General features: G+C 32.2%; 2 protein-coding genes across 2 annotated transcripts; one reads left to right on the plus strand and one right to left on the minus strand.

Moving 5' to 3' along the window:
• Positions 1–307: 307 nt before the first annotated feature.
• On the plus strand, positions 308–18,284 carry LOC149476266 (putative chitinase 2). Its single transcript, XM_089712246.1, has 9 exons — positions 308–481; positions 9,006–9,170; positions 9,793–9,988; positions 10,768–10,864; positions 11,459–11,674; positions 12,104–12,298; positions 12,670–12,803; positions 16,408–16,583; positions 17,089–18,284. Exons 1-9 carry the CDS (start codon positions 406–408, stop codon positions 17,364–17,366), a joined length of 1,533 nt encoding a protein of 510 aa, XP_089568372.1. The 5' UTR covers positions 308–405; the 3' UTR covers positions 17,367–18,284.
• Positions 18,285–21,193: 2,909 nt separating this feature from the next.
• LOC149476267 (U-scoloptoxin(01)-Er1a-like) lies at positions 21,194–23,282 on the minus strand. The gene is made up of 4 exons (XM_089712413.1): positions 23,176–23,282; positions 22,227–22,390; positions 21,565–21,645; positions 21,194–21,294 (listed from the first exon to the last, which is right to left on the minus strand). The coding sequence occupies exons 1-4, from the start codon at positions 23,204–23,206 to the stop codon at positions 21,241–21,243; spliced, it is 330 nt and encodes a 109-aa protein (XP_089568539.1). The 5' UTR covers positions 23,207–23,282; the 3' UTR covers positions 21,194–21,240.
• Between the last annotated feature and the right edge of the window lie 1,756 nt (positions 23,283–25,038).

A 25,038-nucleotide genomic window follows, 5' to 3' on the forward strand; every position in this document is an offset into this window, starting at 1 on the left:
ATTAAGATTACCATGATTCCGAACGATTTCCTTGAAAATTAAATAATTAACATCATGTAAACTCCAATACTATATCTTTGAAACCGGTAAAGTCACTTTCAATAACGACCATACTTCTATAAGGAAACACCAATTTACAATTTCAAACTAAAATCGACCTTAACTACAATGTATTAAAGTACAAAATGTTGTAGAACGTATTATGATTAATCAAGTTGGCAATTGCATGGACCAATATAATTTAGAACATAGCATAAATGGTTTAAGGTTCACTTTTGCTTGTACATAGTAAAGAACGGTAACCACAAGTCGTGTAAATGTCAAACAACACAGTCGGCAAGAATGTCGCGGAACCGCGACGACGTATTCGAAATTTGAATTTAAACTGGCCAGTAAAATTAAAAAATGGTGGGAAAACTGTGGTTATCTTTTTTTATTGTGATAGTTTTGGCGGCAGTCCTCGATGGCCAGACCTTGGGAGGTAAGTGAAAGGAGATTATACACAAAGAGGTTTTAGTTGGCTATTGCTACAGTCTATTACAAAACGTGCGTCATGTAATTTTTATAAAGAGAAAGTACAGTCGGACAAGCCCGGCATAAACGATGATGTTGAGTGATTGAAGGTCGTGCAAGCGTGATATTTGCACATTAAGGTTTTAAAACTAGAATTTGCATAGTATTCCAATAAGTAATTTTAATCAATATAATATTATATTTACTACTACGCTCCTACATCACTATTCACAAATCAAAAAACGCTTAAACTCATTAAATTATTGTCACATATCCTTCGTGTAAAGTTCAAATGAAATCTGTCCGTTCAGGTGGTTGGTTACCCGTTACATACAAACACACAAACATAGGTGAAGCTAATAAAAGCGTGTAAGAGAATATACCATTTTCAATTCGCAAAGTGTAACTGACAGAGAATGCCTATAGTGTCAAGTTCGCCCTTGACTTTATATTTATTTTTCAATATGCTAAAATGAATTCTGTTTTTATGACTTATTTGTCTTGAAAATTTTCCAATCAGATTATTGACAACTGTCAATAATAATTGGAAAATTTTCTCACAAATTGTTGAAAATTTTCAAGAAAAACAACCCACAGATAAACTAATGTTGTATAAATTATAAATTCTCAAGTCTGACATGACGACAATGACACGAAAACCTACTTATCCTACCAAAAAGGGCAATTTTCCAAAATTCGGTTACAACTTACTTGTATTATAAACAACCATTTAAAAAATCAGGACAATTGCTATTTTACAGATGAAATTTTTAACTAATTTTTTTTCGTTTGTGTGATGTCATGTACAGTTCTTTCCTTTTCGATTATAATGAATCAAAATCAATTCAGACATATTTTTATTTATATAATAACTTATTCAATAAAATGAATCAGATGTCAAGACTTCAATCAAAAGTCCGGGTTCGAAACTGACGAATACACAAAAATATGTAGGTATTCAATTTAGCGCATTTTTCAATCGGTGAAGGAAAAAACATCGTGATAAAACCGGCATGTTATAGAGTCAATCCATACTTTAATATTATAAATGCGAAAGTAACTCTGTCTGTCTGTCTGTTACTCAATTACGCCATAACTACTGAACCAATTTGCATGAAATTTGGTATAGAGATATTTTGATACCCGAGAAAGGACATAGGCTACTTTTTACCCCGGGAAATAGGATAGGTTTTATCCCGGAAATCACACGGGAACGGGAACTATGCGGGTTTTTCTTTGACTGCGCGGGCGAAGCTGCGGGTGGAAAGCTAGTAAATAATAAATATACGCAGTTTAAATAAAAACTTAAAAAACAATTTTTATTAGATCAAACTCATGAAGTAATTGAATTGTCCTTTGATTGATGTGTCCTTTAAAATTCGTTAAAATTAAGTCTAAATGAGTCGTTTAAATACAAACTTACAAACGTACACGTAAAGCTAATAAAATCGTATTCTAAAGTTCGACGACATGTGACATCTACCAACCTGCACTTGGCCAGCGTGGTGGATTATGGCCCGAACCCTCATAGGAAGCCTATGTCCCTGAGGAAACTAAATAGGCTGATGATTATGATGAATAATTCAAATGAATCTAGCCTAAAGTCTGCCTGTCCTAAAGTCGAAAAATATTTAAGTATCCAATTTTGCGAATTATTTAATTATAAGATATACAAGTGGTCTACCCCGCCGTGGTACATATTTAGTATCCTATGTCCTTCTCCTGGCTCTAAACTACCTCCCTGCCAATTTTCAACTAAATCGGTTCAGCCGTTCTTGAGTTATAATTGGAGTAACTAACACGACTTTCTTTTATATATATAGATTAGAATATTTTTGTTGCTGCATGATACAGGCCATAGGTAAATAAATTTGTTTGTTTTTAACATATTTAAAACTAGACATTATAGTGTTGCAAAGGCGTGTGGCTAGAATCGTATTGCATGTACGTTATAATATAATCTATACAGATACTAATATTATAAAGCGGAAGAGTTTGTTTGTTTGAATAGCGAATCTCGGGAACTACCTAGGTACTTGTCTGATTTGAAAAATTCTTTCGCTGTTAGATAGCCCATTTATCGAGGAAGGCTATAGGCTATATATCATCTCGCTAAGACCAGCAGGAGCGGAGCACTGCGGGTAAAACCGTGGAGCATAGCTAGTTTAATATAATATGTACATCTCTACATAATGCGATATTTGAATTAGAGAAGTAAAAGGATAAGTTAAATGTCAAGTCACCTTGTGGGGTTGCAAAGCAAATGTTTTTCACATAATATAAATAAATAATTTGGAAAATCCAAAAGTGCACCCCTCATAATTTTTTTTTAATAAATATTTATTAATTATTATTTTTGTTTATTTAATAACAATTAAACCACATCGAATCAGACCCTGAAAAATGAAAGGGTTCTATTCCTGAGCATACTCAAGCGTAAGAGAGAAAAAAAGACTCGATTAGTAAAGTATTTCGGTCGCTATCGTGTTAACAAGAAAAAGGATCCGCACATACAGACACACGGACGTCCAAGACAGAACTTTTTTAAACTGTTTTTTAACTAGTTTAAATAACAAAAATGACATCAAAAATATCATGAACGTTAAAAATAGTGTTTTTTCTTAATATGTGTGTGTATGTATTATCTTACAAGTGCAATGTATGATACATAAAGACATTTTAAGTTTGAAAAATCAGATGTTTTGCGCGAAGTGACAGTAGTACCCACCTCAACGCTTCGCTTATGAGGCGTGCAATAAATATTCAGGACAATTTTCACACACGGCACGATCTGATCCCATACTAAGCTTTCGCTTGTGTTATGGAAACCAGATGGCTGATAAACATACATATATAACTTTAAATAAATACTTATATAGATAATTAACACCCAGACACAGAGCAAACATCTATGTTCATCACACAAATATTTGCCCCGGGTGGGAATCGAACCCACGACCTCTAGCTTGGAAGGCAGGGCCACTACCAAGTACCAACCAAGCCAACCGGTCAGTCATATTAAGCATTGCTTATTCTTTACGGGACAATATTAGACAAGAATTATATTACAGACATAGATTTTTTATTCGTTTCCAATCGTGAGCAGTTTGATCAAAATCTATCGAGCAGTTTTCAGATAGTACTTTAAACAATAGATAACTAAGTATCTAACTTCATAATTATTAATACCTTAAGTATGTTTATGTACGACAGACGTAAAGTAATAATTATGGAATTCTCTTAAAAGGAAATTAATTATTTTTATAATTACGATAGTGGTCTCGTGCGGTTATTTTATATGGTCACAGATAATAAATATGCTAGTATAGGCTTAATAAATGCCACTATCATTAGTTACAATTATTTTAAATACCTTCTTATATTATTCACTTATTTTATTTTATGTTTTAATACATACCTATCTGTATTTCCTCTTTGCGATATTTATATTCACGTTGCTTCGCTTACTTTCGAATTCTAAACTTTTCTCGAAGCCAGCTGAAGAATCAAAAAACTTCATAAAAATCGGTCCACTCTGAGTTCCGTTACAAGCAGGCACAGATGAAATATTATCATACATAATAATTTTATAAAGCTGAAAAGTTTGTTTGTTTGCTTCAAAGCATTAATCTAAAGAACTACGGGTCCGATTTGAAAATTTCTTTCAGTCCTAGTTAGCCCATTTATCGAGGAAGCTAATAGGCTATATATCATCACAATAAAACCAATAGGAGCGCAGCAATGCGGCTAAAACTACGGGGCACAGTATAAACATACAGTCAACGATATAAGTATAGTATATAAGCTTCCCCAGCTGTTCCATAACAATTAAAAAAATCGTGCGTAATACAAGAATAAATTACTTAAAAAACGTTACAAACGTGCACATAAGTTATATAATTTCGCTTGCCATGGGCAGATGGACAACCCGTGTCAGGGTTTCAAGGTGAACAAGATATTAATATTCTGGCCAGCATCGTGGCCACTGGCCGCTTGACGTTACAAAATGATCCACATTTGTGTGACTTAACCGACTTTTAAAAGGATTATGTGATGTGAAAAACGATAAATAGGAATAGGGCTTCCAATAAAATGCACAATACTATATAGTAATGAATTTACTACTTACATTTTACATCTTATCCTAAGTACTTAAAGGAAAATTAAAAATTAAGAAAAAAAAAATATTATGTGCACCTATTTATTATCTAAAAGTAGAGTAGAAATAATAATTCAGTATTAACACGTTCACTGCGGCATGTCCAGTATCGGGCCATCAGCGACTACACCACAGTGCGGCGCCCAAAATCGCAGTTTTCACCGTGGTGCGGCGAGGTTTTTTATATGTTAATCAATGACTAGAAAAGAGACAAATATATTTTTGTGATCACAGTTTGAAGTAGGACTCAATTTCGTTTAAAAATCGTATGGCAAAATATTGGACCAACGCATAGAAAAGAAACCGTTTCTTTTGTGTGCGGCATGTCAAATATTTTGCCATGGACAAGCACCTCATGCCGCACTGTACTGCGAGCGCGCCGCGTGTCAGTCTCGCATAGTGATGCACCAGGACCGAAGCACTTTTCTTTTGAGTTTTTTTAAATGACAATGATACCTTAAAGGCTTTAGTTTTTTTACTTTCTTTTATTTCGTAGCATAAATGCAAAAATGTGATGACAATTGTGAAAATAATATAAAACATTAAAACAAAAGTTACTGAACAAATTAAAACAAAAGTTACTGAACAATTTCCTGATAGTACTCTATCAAGTACCTTGTTTTATATGTGTTTTTTTTTGTATCGACGATCTCGTTATCTGTTAACAAACAGACTGAAATATACAAAATTGATTTATATCGATATCGATGTTTTATTTTACAGTGTTTCCCATCGCTATTACTGTAAACATGCCGTATCAACGCAGTGCGGGATGGCAAATAATTTTTCACAAAATCAGGGGTTTACATTTTCCCTCCTATCTTTTAAACTATTCGGTCAAACTAAAAGCTATTCATGCGGTATATACTAGACTATATATACTATTATCTGAAAAAAAATTTTTTGAAATATCTTGAAATTTCATGAAATTATTAACCTTCAAAGTCAGAAGGTGCGATGTGATAAAAATGGCTCATGACGCACAGTGGTGAACTTGCCGATGTGAAGTATGGAAGACATGCCGCAACAACGGTAAGTTTGGCATTTTAGGTGCCACAGTGAACGTGTTAACTTTATATTTAATTAACAGTTAATAAAATGCCTATGTGTTCAAATATAAACTATTGTATTTTTCCATAATAATAAAAAAACATTGAACAGATCTTGAATCAACTTATATTCGTCAGGTTGAAAAGAAGTTTATACGAGTTATTTTAGCATGTGTGTGAGTGAATATATGAATGACTGTGTTATAAATGGGGTATCATAAGGAGTCTTACCGTAAAATATATTTACAGCCCAAGCACAGCTTTCAAGGGCATATTTTAAAGGTTTTTAGAGCGCGAATTTTCAGTACAGACATGAGAATTTGGATTCATTTATCTCGCTAAATTATGAGAAGGAAATAATTTATTTATTTATTTATTTATTTATTTATTTATTTATTTATTTATATACAACCATTCCTACCATTACAGTTACCCAATGCGATAGGGAGGTCAAATTTACAATACAATTTATTCATTAATACAAAAAAATATAACATTAATTAAGATGTACAACCGCTACAATTATGTTTGATACTCTAGGGACTAGTCAAATATTATAATGATTAATACATATAAAGCTGAATAATACATATTTTTTAACAATGTCAAATTTAAAACATTTTCAATTAAAAGTTAAAAACTAAATTTAATACTAAATTTAATACAGTTTACAAATAAAATACAGTTTACAAATCACATGTACCTACGACAATTTGTAAACACAAAAACAGGTTTTACGTTGAAATGTTTGATAAGTGACATATTTTACGTATAATACGCATTTATAAAAATATAAATTAAAATGAATAAATAGGATAAACAACGGCTGACCTTCATTATATTTCTTGGTTATTTTACGTTCAATAATCAAGATAATAAATAAATTTATAATATACGACAACTTAAATTTGACCTTTAGGTATATTATAGTTTTGCAATATTGTTTGTCAAGTTAACCAAAGTGTTCATGCTTATTTATATTTCAACTTTGTCTGTTACTTTTGCGAATTGCATCCGTTGTTCTATTAATTATTTATATATACCTACTAGCTTTCCGCCCGCGGCTTCGCCCGCTTTGTCTAAAACCTAATAAATCATATACTTTTAAATAAAAGAATAAATATCAAAATCGGTTCGACTTATCGAAACTCAAAAAAATTCACACATTCGAATAGATAACCTCCTCCTTTTTTGAAGTCGGTTGAAAATATATTGTATATTAATAAATAAATAGATTTTGATGCGATGTGGTTAGTCAACGCGATAGTAATCTTATCATATAATTTTGTTGGAAACTTCCATTATTTATAAAGATAACTGCATGTTTTTCACACGATTTCACAATAATTACGCAGTTTTTGTTAAGATAATGTTTTTATCTTAACAAAAACTACGATGAAAAGTGCTCGTCTTTTTATTTACAGTGTAAACTTTTGCTTTTATATTATAAACTACCTATCCTAAAAGTTATATTATTATCGGTTTATCAGTTTTTAATTTAAATCAAAGTTAAAACTTTCGTATTTACGTCAGTAGGAAACAGAAACAGATGGTTTAGCACAAATAAGCAATGACGATAGATGAGTAGGTAATTAGTTACATTATACGTTAAACTTAACTTTTATATACGTATTAATAAAATTTAAATGTCCTTTTAAATGTCAAAGCATATTTTTTTTACATTCCATCATATACTTTTTTGTCCGTCTCATTTCGGTTCGAAAACATACATTCAATAGGTACATCAGTTTTACACATATCAAGTCGTATTATTTATTTATTTAAATAAACAAACATCCAAAACTAAATAGATTAAAATATAATGACTTATAATTGAAACATCTCGTTATTTATTGAGCAAATGAAAAATAATAGAAATTCGTCATTATTATTTTAACCGAGGTCATTTTAGCTCATTGCGATAACTTTGCATTTTGCAATTTGCAACTGAGTAGCAAGTTTTTATTAATTATTCAGTGAATCTTTTTTATCTTGATGAAATCTGATGTTAAAACATCAAAAAATCTACATTTATATACATATAACTAGCGGTCCGCCCCGGCTTCGCCCGTGGTACGTAAATTGCCTAAAAATATCTTAAATTATTTTTCTTTCTACGTTTTTATATTACTTAAAAATTAAAATCAATACCGAAATGAGAAAACACATTATGTATATCCTACTACATAATATTAGCGAAAGTATGTTTGTTTATTTGTTACTTTACTCCTTCACATAAAAACTGCTGAACTGATTTTCATGAATTTTCCACACACATAGAGGGGAATTTAGTTTGACACATTGGATAGTTTTTATCCCGAAAATACTGCGCGATCGGGAAATATACAGGTTTTCCTTTGACTACACGGGCAAGAAGCTAAAAGTCATCTAAATAGTTGAAAAATTTTATAATTTATACAGAACTTGGTTGAAAAGCTAGTCGGGTATAATATATCATCATATCTATGAAAACAGAGGCTTTACGCATGCCAGTGAAAAGTGTCGTAGAGCATAAAATTATAGACTAAATAACTGTAATCAAAGTAAATTGTATAAAAATTACATGGACGCTTGTGCGTACTATCTAATCGTTATTGTTTTGAAACATAGTAAATGAGATTTAAATTGTTTTTATTTTGGTATAATGACGGATGAGATATCTGTATGTATATTTAACTTTTAAATGTTTAATGAGATATTGCCATATACACAAACTCAAACATTTATTTATTCAATTAGACTTCTTCTAGAAGCACTTTTGAATCGTCATTACATATTTTTAACATTTACCACCGATTCGGAAAGCAGTATCTATGGAAGAACCGGCAAGAGACTCCATAGTTGTTTTAAAATTATGTCATTATTACAATTTAATTCTACATAGGTAATATGTAACTACATATAACATAATATGCCATAGCTCTATATAACATTATAATCATGTTATATTTCATTTTAAAATTAAATGAATATTTTCGGAATAAATTTAGAACGTAAATATTAAGTCTACATTCAATTTAATAATATATTAAAATAAAAATATATAATCAACCACAGTAATCAACCTTATTTAAGGATTTATTATTTACGGTCCGCCCCGGCTTCGCCCGTGGTACATGTTCACGTTTTCTCTCCATAAGAACTATACTCGTACTTCAAGGAATATTATTAAAAAAAAATAATGAAATTGGTTCCGCTGTTCTCGAGTTTTGCGCATAACAACACATTTAGCGATAAATTTTTATTGTGTAGATTTTTTAATATGATTTAATTTTACTTTCCAGGTCCCATGCATGGCAAGGTGGTAGTATGCTATGTGGCCACTTGGGCAGTATACCGGCCTGGTGCGGGCAAGTTCGAGCAGAGCGATCTGGAACCCTCCCTATGTACCCACTTGGTGTACTCCTTCGCGGGATTGGACGAACATACTAATAGCATTAAGAGTCTTGGTAAGGGTTTTTCATTCAAACTCAAACTTAAAACTCAAACATTTATTTATTCAATTAGACTTCTTATAGAAGCACTTTTGAAACGTCATTACATATTTTAAAATTTACATATATTAACATTTATTGTTGTTTGTAAAACGATAGTCGTGCTCGTAACTAAATATTAATTTAGTGGAATAAAAAACCCAAATGGTAGCCTTACTCCATGACGTGACGGCAGTGCCATGACGCGACCTTGAAATTTTACTCTCAACACGCCTAAAGAAGCAACTTCAAAAATAAAAAAAACGACATGAAAATAGTCATATATTATTAATCCTATAGCTATTTTTTGAAATTGATCCATCTGTAAAAATTTCTCTTATGTACGTCGTTACCATTTTATCAAGAAAACTAGTCTCCATTAATGAATAGTCTTGAATTCCTAATTATTTACTTAAGCGCTATTATTTTTAACAAAAAAAAAACGATAAATGTTTTCCTCGTTGATAAACAATACATAAATATAAGCAGTAAACATAAAATACACAAAAGTTGTTTGTTAAATGTTTTTTTTAATCAAAATATATCATATCCATAGAATTTTATACAATTTATTATAACATTTATTACAAAATTCCAGACCCTTGGCAAGATCTAGAAAAAGACTATGGTAGAGCTGGTTACAAACGGCTAGTAGCCCTTAAAGAGAGGTACCCACACCTCAAAGTGACAGTTGCTATCGGTGGGTGGAACGAAGGGTCTGCTAAATATTCCAAGATGGCCGCCAGCCCGGAGTCCAGAGCGAAGTTTATACAGAGTGTCATGACGTTCTTGGAGTATGTGTTTTTATATATCAATTATCTATACTTTAATATTATAAAGCTGAAGAGTTTGTTTGTTTGAACGCGCTAATCGCAGGAACTACTGGTCTGATTTGAAAAATTATCTCGATGTTAGATAGCCCATTTATCGAGGAAGGCTATAGGCTATTTTTTATTAGTGCATTAAAAATCAATTTTATTATTTTTATTTATTAGGTATATGAACCTTTCATAGTGAGAATTAGATAACTTTCACGATACTTGTGAATATTTTCGTCAATAGTTTTAGTAAATATAGTCCAATCCTATCACACAAACCACGTTCCATCTTTTTCAAAATCAAATTATCATCACGCTAAGATCAACAGGAGCGGAATCACGCGGGTGAAACCGCGGAGCGCACTAGTGTTTCATATAATAAAGCTTATAAAGCATGCAAGCGTTTTAAAATTTATTAATGTACATTATGTAAAACATGTTATTGTCTATTTAGAATTAACTAAGCATTCAGATACTAGAAAAATGTTCGTCACAATTTTCCTTATTGTTGAAGTGAAAACTTCCTTAGCGGCGTTGAGCACTTTTTCTGTAATGGGTATAAAATCTTAAACTCGCGTCAGGACACGTGACCTGATCGAAAAAGCGTAGGACGTAATATCAAACATGCTCGATGTTAATACACATATAATCAAGTTTTCACTCCTGCCGGCACTCCCGGAGTGCAACCCGTCTTTTTATATCAATATAGGTACCTGCAATATTGTATAAATACGTACTAAAATTTAATTTTACAGCACTTACAAGTTCGACGGTCTTGACTTGGATTGGGAATATCCGACCAGACGAGACGGCAACCCGGAGGACAAAGTTAACTACGTGTCTATGGTGAAGGTATGATTGTATATTTTATATTATATTCGGGATATAGAAAAAGAAGACTTTTTATTTTGTATCATGTTTTAAATATAAATAACTAGCTTTCCTCTCGCGGCTTCGCCTGCTTTGTCTAAAACATAATAAATTATATACTTAAACCTTCCTATCGAATCACTCTATCTATTAAAAACAACAGTATCAAAATCCGTTGCGTAGTTTTAAAGATTTAAGCATACAAAGGGACATAGGGACAGAGAAAGCGACTTTGTTTTATACTATGTAGTGATATGAAGATCTTATTAAATCCACAAAAAAATATATGTAGTAATATATTATATTCCGACTGTACATTATGAATTACCTATCTATAGTAATTATACAATTAGATATCAATAGTTTTTACAATCCCTCTATTTATTCAGTTGCTAGTAAAAAATACTTCTTTTAAGCGATAAAATAACCTATTGTTTGTTCTCTCGTAAACTCGGGATCTAATGCACCGATTTCAATAATCTTTTACCAATTGAAAGCTAAGCTATCTGTGAATATCATAGACTATATTTTATTGTGTTTTGCCAGCTAGTTATAAATTATTTTCTACCACACCAGGAACTAAAAGACGCCTTCGAGTCGCGCGGCTACATCCTCACAGCCGCGCTCGGCGCCGGCAAGGAGACCATGGACGCTGCGTACGATTTGGCCAAGCTCAGCCGATACCTGGACTTCATTCACATGATGTGTTACGACTACCACGGGACTTGGGATGGGGTTGTGGGGGCTAATGCACCACTCCGAGGGACTAACGATCAAGATGTGTTGAGCGTGGTAAGTTACTTTAAATCTATGTATAATAATAATGTATGTATAATAATGTATGTATAATACTAATGTATCTAGTCATAATTCTTATGAAAATTCTTAATATTAAGGCGTAGGATAGATACAGATCATTTTTAAATAAAGAAATATTGATGATTAGTTAATTAATCATGTTTAAATAATACAAAAAATATGTCAATTCGTGTAAAAAAATGTGTATTGTGTACCTATATGACAAAATACTTACGTAACATACTGAGGCTGCCAATTGTATACAGTATCTTCTATACTCTTTATAATTTATATTATTTAATTCGGCACACAATGAAAAACCGGTACATTACCCTCGCTCGAAAGTAAAAATTTTGAATAAACCAAAATAACATTAATCTTCTTAAAATTATTTCAATGACATCCTGACTTCTTTTTTTTCAGGAATACACAATAAAATACATGCTAGCGCACGGTGTGAGCCCGTACAAGATGGTGCTCGGTCTGCCGATGTACGGCCGCAGCTTCTACCTCGAGAACCCCGGCGTAAAGAAGATTCTGTTCGGAGTGACAGCTGTCAAGAGTACGGGCTTCCCCGGACCGTTTACCAAGGAGGCTGGGTTCTTGGGTTATAATGAGGTGCGGACTTTATTGTTATGGCGTGATAGTTTAAAAATATACAGTTCAATTTTTGTCTAGAAAAAAGCGATATTACTACTATATTATTACTACGATATTACTTGCTCTGCAGTGACCTGCATAGTTCGTACTGTGTCAAGTTTATAAAGTGACTTCATTATTTTAATATCCACAAATAATATTTTTTCCTATTGGCTAAGCCAAAAACTCGTAAAACGTACTTGTAAAATGTATACCTACTATAAGTAAATATTGTGTACTATAAGTAAATAATTATATTATTAATTTTCATGTTTTTACTCCTATCAACCTAAAATTAAAATTAAAACTAACTAAAATAGATTTAATTTTCCATACAATTCATTCCATAGATATGCATGGAAACAACAAACAAATCGACAAATTGGACGCACCACTGGCACGAGCAGACCGCGACACCGTACTTACGAGATGGCGCACGAGTTATCACGTATGATAACGCGAGATCTATTGCTATTAAAGTCAAGTAAGTATATTGTAACAAGAATCATTATTTATTTCTTTAGGATGTTTCACTGTGTTAATTGTAGCCTATATCACTCTCTAGTCTTATTAGACTACAGGCCCGTGTTGAAAAAATTATGGGTCATTTGACCCACCAGGTGACCTATCTAGAACGATATAAGAGCATAAAATAATAAAATTCAGCACTATGACGTCACTTGTAAGCTGTCCACCTGAGTGCAGATGAGAATTCGAAGGTTCAGGTAGAGATTTTCTCCCCTTGTCTCCATGATTTTTGTACGGCGTTGCGGAATAATTGATTAAAAGTAGTATAGAAATAGTATGACACAGATGCCGTACAAAATCAAATGACCAAATTTACCCCGGCAACTGTCGAAAAATAAAAATAAATTCCGACTTTGTGTACCACCATTTTTGTACGGCATCTGTGTCATACTATTTCTATACTGCTTTTAAGCCATTATTCCGCAACGCCGTACAAAAATCATGGAGACAAGGGGAGAAAATCTCTACCTGAACTTTCAAATTCTCATCTGCACTCAGGTGGACAGCTTACGAGTGACGTCATAGTGCTGAATCTTATTATTTTATGGTCTTATATCATTCTAGATAGGTCAGGTGGTGGGTCAAATGACCCATAATTTTTTCAACATGGGCCTGTAGTCTATATAACTATTTCTAGACGCAAAAATGATATATATAAGAACATCAGGCAAACACACTATCGTATTTATAATATCTATTAGTAAGATGTATATGTATGTTTTTATAACATTGAATTTAGAATTCTATAAACTAGGTAACAATGCATTTTTTACATATTTAACAAATTCTGTAGAAAAATCATTAATTTATTAGACTACAAGCCCGCATATATGAAAAAAATATGGGTCAAATGAACCACCACGGGACATATCTAGTACGAAAGAAGAGCAAAAAATAATAAGATTCATCACTATGCCGTCACTTGTAAGCTGTCCAACTGAGTGCAGATGAGAATTGAAAAGTACAGGTAGACTCGGTAAATTTTGGTCATATATTTTTGTACGGCATTCTTAACCATCGATAGATCCATTAAAAATAATAAGAAACCGCTCAGTGCCGTACAAAAATGTTGGTCCACCAAGTCAGAATTTTTATTTAATTTCCGAGAGTTACCGGGGGTAAATTTGGTCATTTGACCATGTACGGCATCTGTGTCATACTATTGCTATACTGCTTTTAATCCATTATTCCGCAACGCCGTACAAAAATCATGGGGACAAGGGGAAAAAATCGAGAGTTGTAATCCCCTCTCTTTCCCCACTCCAGGGGGTCATTTGACACAACACGAAATAAATTTATTTTTAAAGTATTTTATGCATAGATAATATTTTTTCATGTGCCGTACATTTTCGTTGGTTCAAAGGGGAAAAATCTGAAAAAGAAAAAATCCATATAACGAAATGTTTGCTTTATATTTTGATAATAAAATATAAATATACATTAATATTAAGAAGCTCGAGGTGGTTAATTATCACCTTGGAAAGTCGGAGTCAAGTGGAATGGACTCCGTTAAATTGATGAACTAATAAAAAAGCTATGAACGAAAAGATGTGAATTATATGCAATCAGCCCATGAATACAGGTAAAGTCACAAGCAAATGCTAGTAATATACACATATTCAAAATGTACAAGTAAAGCGCTTTCAAATGATACCAAACACGGCATATTTATCTTAACTTTATTTTTTTACTCTGTATGTTTTGTCCGCTAGAGGGAGGGCGCCACATTAGATTTTGTGAAACCCCATATAGCCTTTAGCTAGCTGGTCGCTGGTTATCCAGTGAACAATTCAGACGCTTCTAATGATATGTCATTTGTCGAATTCTGATAAGTAGTTTAGAAGTTACGAGGGAATAGATGAACATACATACATGACCTGTCAAAACCATAACCCTCCTTTTGCTTTGCCGTAGTTGGGTAAAAATATGTTAATGCTGTACTGTATCAAATGGCCATAAAGCACCCTTAAAATTGTAGCTTTCGTCGCTTTCATCAGCCTAAAAGATGTGGTCTGCACAAAAATGTACGGCATCGTTTTTTCCTAATTTATCTATGTTAATACTATTTAAAACAACGAATAAAGTGTAGAAAACTATTGTATTTCATTAATCTACGATGTTTAAACTTTAACAAAATTTCTGGTTTTGCATTTCTCTATAACTTTTTTTAGAACGGTTTCTTTTGAACGGCAATACTATACAACAATTGAATTTTACAATATCATGTGAAAAAAAAAGTTCCCGTACAGGGTCAAATGACCTTACAGCTCTTTATATCAAGAATTCGATGAAATTAAGATGATTATTGGTATACATTTAAAAGAACAATTATTTTGACGGCATTGCTTTTAATAGTACTTTTGAGTGCTAGATAATGTTTTGGAACCGAAGCCGTACTTAGTCAAATGACCCCCTGGAGTGGGGAAAGAGAGGGGATTACAACTCTCGATTTTTTCCACTTGTCCTCATGATTTTTGTACGGCGTTGCGGAATAATGGATTAAAAGCAGTATAGCAATAGTATGACACAGATGCCGTACATGGTCAAATGACCAAATTTACCCCCGGTAACTCTCGGAAATTAAATAAAAATTCCGACTTGGTGGACCAACATTTTTGTACGGCACTGAGCGGTTTCTTATTATTTTTATTAAGAATGCCGTACAAAAATATATGACCAAAATTTACCGAGTCTACCTGTACTTTTCAATTCTCATCTGCACTCAGTTGGACAGCTTACAAGTGACGGCATAGTGATGAATCTTATTATTTTTTGCTCTTCTTTCGTTCTAGATATGACCCCTGGTGGTTCATTTGACCCATATTTTATTCATATGCGGGCTTGTAGTCTATATCGAATTTGTGGTATAGTAGAGCCATTTTAATAGGCAACATTTGACAGTTCAACAAAATTCAAGAACGTAACCTAGTAACGACGACATAGAATAACATGATATTTCGTTTTGTTAGAACTGCACATTTGCTTAACTTTTTTCAATTACGACTACATATTTATAATAATAATGACCGATACAAGTAATTTTAAGATTTCATTTTACTGATAAAACCATTCTAAACATAATATACAATTTCTGAATTGAAGAACTGACGTCACTACAATTTTGTGTCAATAAACCTTTTTTCTTTTTAAATACCAGAGACGTTACTCTAAAAATCGAAATCTGACATCTAGAATCGAATGCATTGATTACTTGTGAATAAAAATCATCATAAATTAATAAATTCGATTGACAAATGTTTCAAATCCGTATCGATTAATTCACTTTAATCGATGTTTTTAAGCAGGTGACCTCTCTTCGAAGATAAAATTGATAGACGTCAAATGTTGCCTATTAAATTGGCTCGACAATAATTATAAACATAATGAATCATTCTAAATTCAAATCAATAAGTACCTACACAAATTTTAAATTTTAAATCCCGCTCAACCTTGCGCTGTTTTTTTTTTTCAGAATGACCATAGACGACGAATAACATAATGACATTTAACTTTTTTCAAAATGGCCATAGACTACAAATAACAATGACATTTTTTTCCAGAATGGCCATAGACTACGGTCTCGGCGGGCTGATGGTGTGGAGTATAGACACGGACGACTTCCGCGGCGCGTGCGAGAGCGAGACAGATGCATATGTTGACTTCGTGGAGCGGTACAATAAGATTGTCGATGAGCCGATCTTGCAAGAGGCGCTGAAAACATTGAAGTTGCCTGATGGTATGTATAAATTGTATAGGTTCAGGGTGTAATTTTGTAATGCCTTGTATATAATAATGTACCTATGATTTTCCACTAAATGCAGCAGCTTATTATTTGTTGTTATCATTTTTTTTCCGTTAAAGTGCTAGATTGCGTTATTAATTTCAGTAAAAAAAGGATTTACAAGCCATAATAATAGCTTGCAAGTCTAATTCCGCGTTTCCACCTGCAAGTAGACTTGCAAGTTGCTGTCAGACAGACTGTCGGACATTTCTTGCGGAAGTTTTCTTGCAGATGGAAACGCGGCCTAAGGCTGTTTCATGTGTCATTTTTCTCTCCTGTTTATTATGGTAAACAATATAGCTTTCTCTATTACCTTGATCTAAGCACAATTATTTAAAAAAAGGTATTAAAAATTATACATTCTCCCTTCCTACATGTATAACTTCTAAATACAAATTTTAAGCACTTATTCCTGCGAAAATTAAATTCGAATCTATTCTAATATCAAAATAACTTTCAGCAAACCGCATAGAAAACCTTAGCAGGCGCACAGCTTACGTGGTCTCCAACAACCGCCTGCATTTACGTTTACCAGAAGAAACCTACTCCAATTACAATCTAATGAGAACCATAAACGAAGCGACACTTATGGCTTTGGAGGAAAAGAGAATTCTAGACGAAATAGAACTGGTCAATAAGAAGAATGAGATAGAAGAACGAGGCGAGAAAAGCGCGGCAAATGTGACAGCTGTCAGTGTCATTTGCATTGTGTTGAGTTTGCTCGCAATGAGGTTTTAGTTTAAATGTATGACTTTTTTTTTGAATGTCGCAAGTCATAAAATAAATGTGGAAATATTTCTAATTCCAAAGCAAATTCATGTGAAATAACTTATTTGAAAGTTACAGGCGCTAAGGATTTAAAACAAGATTAATTTTAGATTTAAATTAGCATTGAAAAATGTATGCAATACTTGATTTGTGTTTTATCACTAGTGCCTTTAATTTCAAAAAATAATTAATGAAAAAAAAGCTAAGCAATGTTTTTTTAAAGTACCATTGACGTAAAATTTTAATTTTGTACAAGTTACATATTATTATTACTTATTATATTGTATTGTAATATGGACGCACTTATTACCTAATGTATTTTTTTTTACATTGTAATAATTAGTAGATATTATTGTAACATCACTATAGATTTAAAAGCCAATAAGATTGACATTTACTTATTTGGTATTTATTTTTTTAATATGTATATGTATGTGTTTATTTTATATAGTTATATACAATAATTAGAATTTAGGTGTTAGTGTAAATATTAAGGAAAAAACCACTAAACTGCCAAATCTGTGTATATTAGAGCTAGCTTTCCTCACCCTACTTCACTTATAAGTTTGCTTTTTACAACATTATTATTAGATTTAAGAAAAATTCATCAAAATCTGTTCAGCAGTTTATATAATACAATTGAACAACCCTTTGCTTTCATATGTAGATAATTAAAATAGCTAATATTTATTTTAGTAAGAATTAATTTTCTTAAAAATGCGATGTCTATTCAATACTTTATTGTAACTTCCCTCATCGACTACAATAAGTAATAATAATTAATTATAATAATACCCATAACAAAACATTTTAAACTAAAAACTAAAAATTGTTAGATTTAATTATTCAATTTTTATTATATTATTCATTTTTCTCGAAAAACACACTGCCATTAGTCCATTGAATAAAAAGTTCTAGAGTGCGTGAGTTAGTAACGTAAGATGTTTCTTCAGAAATATGTCAAGAGTCCCTAGGTAATAAACATACTAAAACCCCGGGACACTAGGAGGAGCCCCGGAGTGGGGGGAGGGGGAAAATGGGTCCATTTTTTCATTTTTCGCTTAAATCTCAAAAACGGTACATGTTAGAGAAAAACTTTCAAGGAAAAGTTGAAAGGCCATAAAATTATCTACAAGTTGTACCTCAATCATTTTTTCCTATATCCTACCGTTTCTGAGTTATACGCAGTAAAAAATGAATTTGGCTCAAACAATTTCCCCATACTACACATCAATCGATCAAAAAATATTTCTTTCTTCCAAAAAACTCAAATGTGCAACTTGTGACCGGTACTGATAGATTGCTCTTAATTAGGTCTATAATTGGTTAAATAAACACATTCCTCCATGGAAGCCTTTAGGAGGAATCGATTGTCAAAATATTATATTAGGGCAGTTTGAGTTACTGAACTTGATATTTTTATTTTTTTCTTCCAAAAAACTCAAAAGTGCACCTTGTGACCGGTACAGATAGATTGCTCATAATTAGGTCTATCATTGATAAAAATACCAGATTCCACCACGGAGGCGTTTACGGGGAATTGAATTTTATCAGGGTAGTTACGATACTTGAACTTTTTATTTTTTTTCTTCCAAAAAACTCAAAAGTGCAACTTGTGACCGGTACAAATATATTGCTCTTAATTAGGTCTATAATTGGTAAAATAAACACATCCCTCCATGGAAGCCTTTAGGAGGAATCGATTGTCAAAATATTATATTAGGGTAGTTTGAGTTACTGAACTTGATCTTTTTATTTTTTTCTTCCAAAAAACTCAAAAGTGCAACTTGTGACCGGTACTGATAGATTGCTCTTAACTAGGTCTATGATTGGTAAAATAAACACATTCCTCCATGGAAGCCTTTAGGAGGAATTGATTGTCAAAATATTATAATAGGGTAGTTTGAGTTACTGAACTTGATCTTTTTATTTTTTTCTTCCAAAAAACTCAAAAGTGCAACTTGTGACCGATACAGATAGATTGCTCATAATTAGGTCTATCATTGATAAAAATACTAGATTCCACCACGGAGGCGTTTACGGGGAATTGAATTTTATTAGGGTAGTTACGATACTTGAACTTTTTATTTTTTTTCTTCCAAAAAACTCAAAAGTGCAACTTGTGACCGGTACCGATAGATTGCTCATAATTAGGTCTATCATTGATAAAAAAACCAGATTCCACCATGGAGGCGTTTAGGAGGTATTGAATTTTATTAGGGTAGGTACGATACTTGAACTTTTTAACTAGCTAAACTAATAAAATTCAATTCCCCGTAAACGCCTCCATGATAGAATCTGGTAATTTTATCAATGATAGACCTATTTATGAGCAATCTATCTGTAATGGTCACAAGTTGCACTTTTGAGTTTTTTGGAAGAAAAAAAATAAAAAGTTCAAGTATCGTAACTACCCTGATAAAATTCAATTCCCCGTAAACGCCTCCGTGGTGGAATCTGGTATTTTTATCAATGATAGACCTAATTATGAGCAATCTATCTGTACCGGTCACAAGTTGCACTTTTGAGTTTTTTGGAAGAAAAAATAAAAAGATCAAGTTCAGTAACTCAACCTGCCCTAATATAATATTTTGACAATCGACTCCTCCTAAAGGCTTCCATGGAGGAATGTGTTTATTTAACCAATTATAGACCTAATTAAGAGCAATCTATCAGTACCGGTCACAAGTTGCACATTTGAGTTTTTTGGAAGAAAGAAATATTTTTTGATCGATTGATGTGTAGTATGGGGAAATTGTTTGAGCCAAATTCATTTTTTACTGCGTATAACTCAGAAACGGTAGGATATAGGAAAAAATGATTGAGGTACAACTTATAGATAATTTTATTGCCTTTCAACTTTTCCTTGAAAGTTTTTCTCTAACATGTACTGTTTTTGAGATTTAAGTGAAAAATGAAAAAATGGACCCATTCTCCCCCTCCCCCCACTCCGGGGCTCCTCCTAGTGTCCCGGGGTTTTAGTATGTTTATTACCTAGGGGCTCTTGACATGTTTCCGAAGAAACATCTTACGTTACTAACTCACGCACTCTAGACCTCCCTTGGAGGGACTCATTCGATGGACTACATTTTGAATACTCAGCAATTTTACATTGAAATGACAACAAACTTTTTCTTTTATATAATTTTACACATTTATACTTTGTTACCTTTCTGTATAAGAAATTGAAATGTGATAATTTTTGATGTCTTTTTGTAATAAATGTCTTTGATAAATTCGTATTTTTATTTAACCCTTTGTCCTTCACATATATCTACCAATATATACCTACTAAGTGTACCTATCTGCTTCTATTTCAGAAAATCCATATCATAATAAAAAACAATATTACTTTTGACCGAAAAAGCTTATATTAATCTATACCTACTAATTTTATAAAAGCTGAAGAGTTTGTTTGTTTTAACGCGCTAATCTCAGGAACTACTGGTCCGATTTGAAAATTTTTTTCAGTATTAGATAGCCTATTTATCGAGGAAGGCTATACATAATATATATAACTACAGACTAATAATAATATACTACGTATACAACTATAACTCTATAAGCTATGACAGTGTATACATATACGCATCACGCTAAGACTAACAGGAGCGGAGCAATGCGGGTAGAACCGCGGGGCACAGCTAGTAAATCTATACTTATTATCAAGGAGAAAGATTTGATTAAAATCTCAAACTAATAGACCGCTTTCAAAAATTATTTCACCAACAGTAAAGCCTCATTTTATATTTTTTTAACAAGGGAACATTGGAGGAGCATCAAAATAAAAGAACAGATAAATAATAAATATATTTTATTGCAATAAATAGTTAATTAGATAATACTACAGATCTTCATGGGGTGAGCCGCATCTTACGTTGTAGAAGTGATCACAGACCTGAAATGAAAATAGTGTGAATAATAAAAGCTTTATAAAGAAATATAATTTTACAGAAAGACAAAAATATAATTAATTCTATTCTATTCAAAATATAATTACTTCGTGAAAACCTAACTTTAGTTATTTCGTAGAGTCTTGTTAAACTGTTGTATCTAGGTACTTTTTAGTTTAACCAAAATAAAATGCTTACAATTGCTGTTTTTACGAGAGGCAATTATAATATTATCGGGGATAAATTAAAATATCTTTAAAACTACATTTATTTACCTGGAATTGTTCATTAAATAAAGTTCCGTTTGTGCACAAATCCGTGCTAACTAAATGTTGTCGCCAACAGAAATGGTACGCCTGAAAAAAAGTTATTATGAAAAAACTTTCTTAACTAATATCATTTAATATCATTTATTTTATACATATAATAGATTTCCGCCCGCGGCTTCGCCCGCGTTTTCAAAGGAAAACCCGCATAGTTCCCGTTCCCGTGGGATTTCCGGGATAAAACCTATCCTATGTGTTAATCCAAGTTACCCTCTATATGTGTGCTAAATTTCATTGTAATCGGTTCAGTAGTTTTTACGTGAAAGAGTAACAAACATCCATACATCCATACAAACTTTCGCCTTTCGCCTGTATTAAGATTAAGATATATGTACTCTGAATTTATAATACTGACATGATTTTAAAAGAGCAACTGTGAAGTTTCTTGCCTGTTCTTTCTGCTTTCCGAATCAATGTAACGGTAAATGTTAAAATATCTTATGACGATTCAAAAGTGCGTTTATAAGAAGTCTAATTGAATAAATAAATGTTTGAGTTTGAATAAGCTCTATCGATATTGGGTTCAGTATAGTTAGATGGCCTATACGCTAATCCAGGCCGTACACTTTCGCATTTATAATATTAGGACTAGAAAAATATTATGGCTATACCTGACAACCACTCTGCACATCAGCATAGTACCCCCTAGGGCGGCCAGCACAACTAAATTGAGTGGGGGGAGGCTTGTCAAACACGGGGTAAAGGGGAGGGTCGTGGGGTAGATGTAACGCGTGGTAATAGTCGTAGGGTGCCTGGCTTATGGCTGTCGATAGCGCTGTAATAATTAAAGATTTTAGTAATAAATACAGAAAAATCAGATTTTAATTTGTTTTTGGATATTTTAATGATGAATTATTTCAAATAACAATTGTATAAAAGTGATAAAACCTGTCATTTATTTGTTGGGGAATTTTAATTCTAGTAGGTAAGTTTTATCTGTTGTATCGTCCGTCAATGTTTATTAACATTTCAAAAATAACTTTTAAGTAAGCATTTTCATACAAATAATTAACGACGGATAGTACAAAATTAATTTAATTAAAGTACCTATACAGGGTGTCCCACTTTCGGTATACTAAGCGCAAAGGGACTTGTAGTTTTGCATACGCTGAGTACGTAAAAATAATTATAAAATTCCAGACGCATTTTTTTTTAAATAGAGGAATTCTTAAAATTCCATGTGTACACCCCCAACAAGCAAACCGCCCAACTTTGCCACCCGCATGTGAGCTATCGTTTAAGATTATGTTTTCATAGACAAAATACTCACATTAGCGAAGCGGTATATGCCGGCTGCGCGAAGCTAGAGACGAATACATGGATGTTAAGGAAAAATTTAGCAAAAAATTTTTCGCGTAATTTTGTTATTTAAGTATTTTTTATGTGATCAGTGTATGCAAAACTACAAGTCCCTTCGCGCTTAGTATACCGAAAGCGGGACACCCTGTATAGTATGTAATCTCATCAATAAATTAATGTATTTCATAAACAATAAACAATTTAAAAGATAAAACATATACGAAATTAATAAAAAGCCACGCACTCTCTACAAAAACTTACCCAAAAGGAACATTGCAACAATTTTAAACATTTTTATAAATTAAAAATAACTATTAAGGTACGCTACGTACACCACGTTAAACACTAATGAATGGCTTGTCATATGTGCACTTACTACATTTAATTTAGAATGTTAGTACTGATATGGGTATGTGGATGTCGTTATGTATTATGGCGAATCTTTAAAATTAAAAAAAAGACGTGTGGCACTCGGGGACTGCCGCGGTAAAGCTATTGCATAGCATGCCTTCAAGCCACACCTCCGAGCCCGTCGGAGTGGGGAGCGTGAGGTTTTTTCGTTACGGAATTTCTCGATTCGGTCCCCGCGCTCAAGGCCCGCGATAGAAGCTATGCAATAGCTTAAAAGGAATAATATATAAAAATCGTAACTCTAATGTTTAGGCTTACTAGAACTATATATGATTGACTTATTTATTAATGTTCCACAAGAAGTTTTACACTAAAAAACATAAATCTTCTAGCCTTCTCTGCTAAGCTTTAAGCTATGTCGCATTATAGTTACAAGATTTTTTTTTAATAATAAAAAAAACACGCTTAATCTCGTGAAATAACTGTATTGTCACTGATCCTTGATACGAGTACAAAATTTAATTAAATCAAAATCGAGTCTAACGGAGTCGGTTAAATACAAACATACACGTTAAAACACCTAGGTACTCTTAATTTCTATTATTGAAGCTGATTATATCTACGTATCCTTTAACAACCCTGCAAAATAAAAAAATAGAGAGCTTTTACATAATTGATCAAAAAGGTTACACTATTGCATAATGTCATTCCTAGGATCTCGTATCATTTTCGCATGACCCGAAGGCTGTATTAGATACTCGACCTTGTATGTCATCCAATACTGACCATATTCAATTAAAACTATGCTCATACCTTGGTGTTACTTCCTGAAATTTTTCACTTTGAAAAAATATTATGTTTTATTTAAGTAGGTACTTATGTTACGTGAAAATTATTATAACTTTTTTGCCTCGGTGGTACCAATTAGCCTTATAAAGTTACACTATTGCAAATTAAATATTATTTTATAGGTCAATTATTATGAAGAATCTATAAGAAGCAAAAAAAAATGTTATTTTTTTTGTAACACATTGCACCTCGAACTATAAGCGTTATGTTTTCTGAAGATTGTTGTTGATTGAATAATAACGATCTTTATTATATCGAAAAAAAATTGCTGATAATATAATGTCTGTATATTGTAAATTATTATTTCTACATAAATGTAGATTATAATTTGATAAATTTAGTTATGTAGTAAATTATTTGATATATATGTATAATGTGTATTAATACAGTACACTATAATTAGCATTATAATTCGATCTTGGATTACGTTGGTTAATTATACATTTTCAGACTGGCTTATTTTAAACTTTTATTTTAGGTATAAGGTATCCGTTCCATTTTGTTAATACATATATTGAATTCATTAGGATAAGTATAAAATAACAGTTTGATTGTGTTATTACTTGTACTAGGCGTTTAATTGAATAGCTTATTTAACGAAAACGAAAGGATTAATCAAATTCTGATACTCTAAATAAATAATAGAATGTCTAAAAAAATCTATAAGCTTATGTAGGATTGTTTGTTTCCAAGTGCACCAAACTCAAAACAAGAATTATTAAAAATCTTGTTTGCCTATACCTCATATTCTTGTTTAAATACTGAAGTAATAAACTCTAGTCATTAAAATATTAAAAATCTAGTACTGTACGTATGTAAAAACATGAATAGTGACCTTTAATCGACATTCTAATTTCTAAACTTTGACAGTTGGTGAATACACGAAATTTGAGATTCGGTTGACCTCAGAAGTCACTTTGTGTG

The sequence above is a fragment of the Colias philodice genome, chromosome 28 (genome assembly GCF_061535455.1).
Source record: "Colias philodice isolate Cphi_HAF_F1 chromosome 28, ilColPhil1 Martin Lab GWU primary, whole genome shotgun sequence".
In the NCBI taxonomy this organism is placed as follows: domain Eukaryota; kingdom Metazoa; phylum Arthropoda; class Insecta; order Lepidoptera; family Pieridae; genus Colias; species Colias philodice.

Excerpts from the sequence above, each read along its gene's own strand:
- LOC149476266 (XM_089712246.1), top strand. The coding sequence starts at position 406 with ATGGTGGGAAAACTGTGGTTATCTTTTTTTATTGTGATAGTTTTGGCG. Across the intron at positions 11,675-12,103 it reads ATCAAGATGTGTTGAGCGTG|GAATACACAATAAAATACAT; the intron begins GTAAGTTACTTT and ends CTTTTTTTTCAG. Across the intron at positions 12,299-12,669 it reads GGTTCTTGGGTTATAATGAG|ATATGCATGGAAACAACAAA; the intron begins GTGCGGACTTTA and ends TTCATTCCATAG.
- LOC149476267 (XM_089712413.1), bottom strand. The coding sequence starts at position 23,206 with ATGTTTAAAATTGTTGCAATGTTCCTTTTGG. Across the intron at positions 22,391-23,175 it reads TGTTGCAATGTTCCTTTTGG|CGCTATCGACAGCCATAAGC; the intron begins GTAAGTTTTTGT and ends TAATTATTACAG. Across the intron at positions 21,646-22,226 it reads ATGTGCAGAGTGGTTGTCAG|GCGTACCATTTCTGTTGGCG; the intron begins GTATAGCCATAA and ends ACTTTTTTTCAG.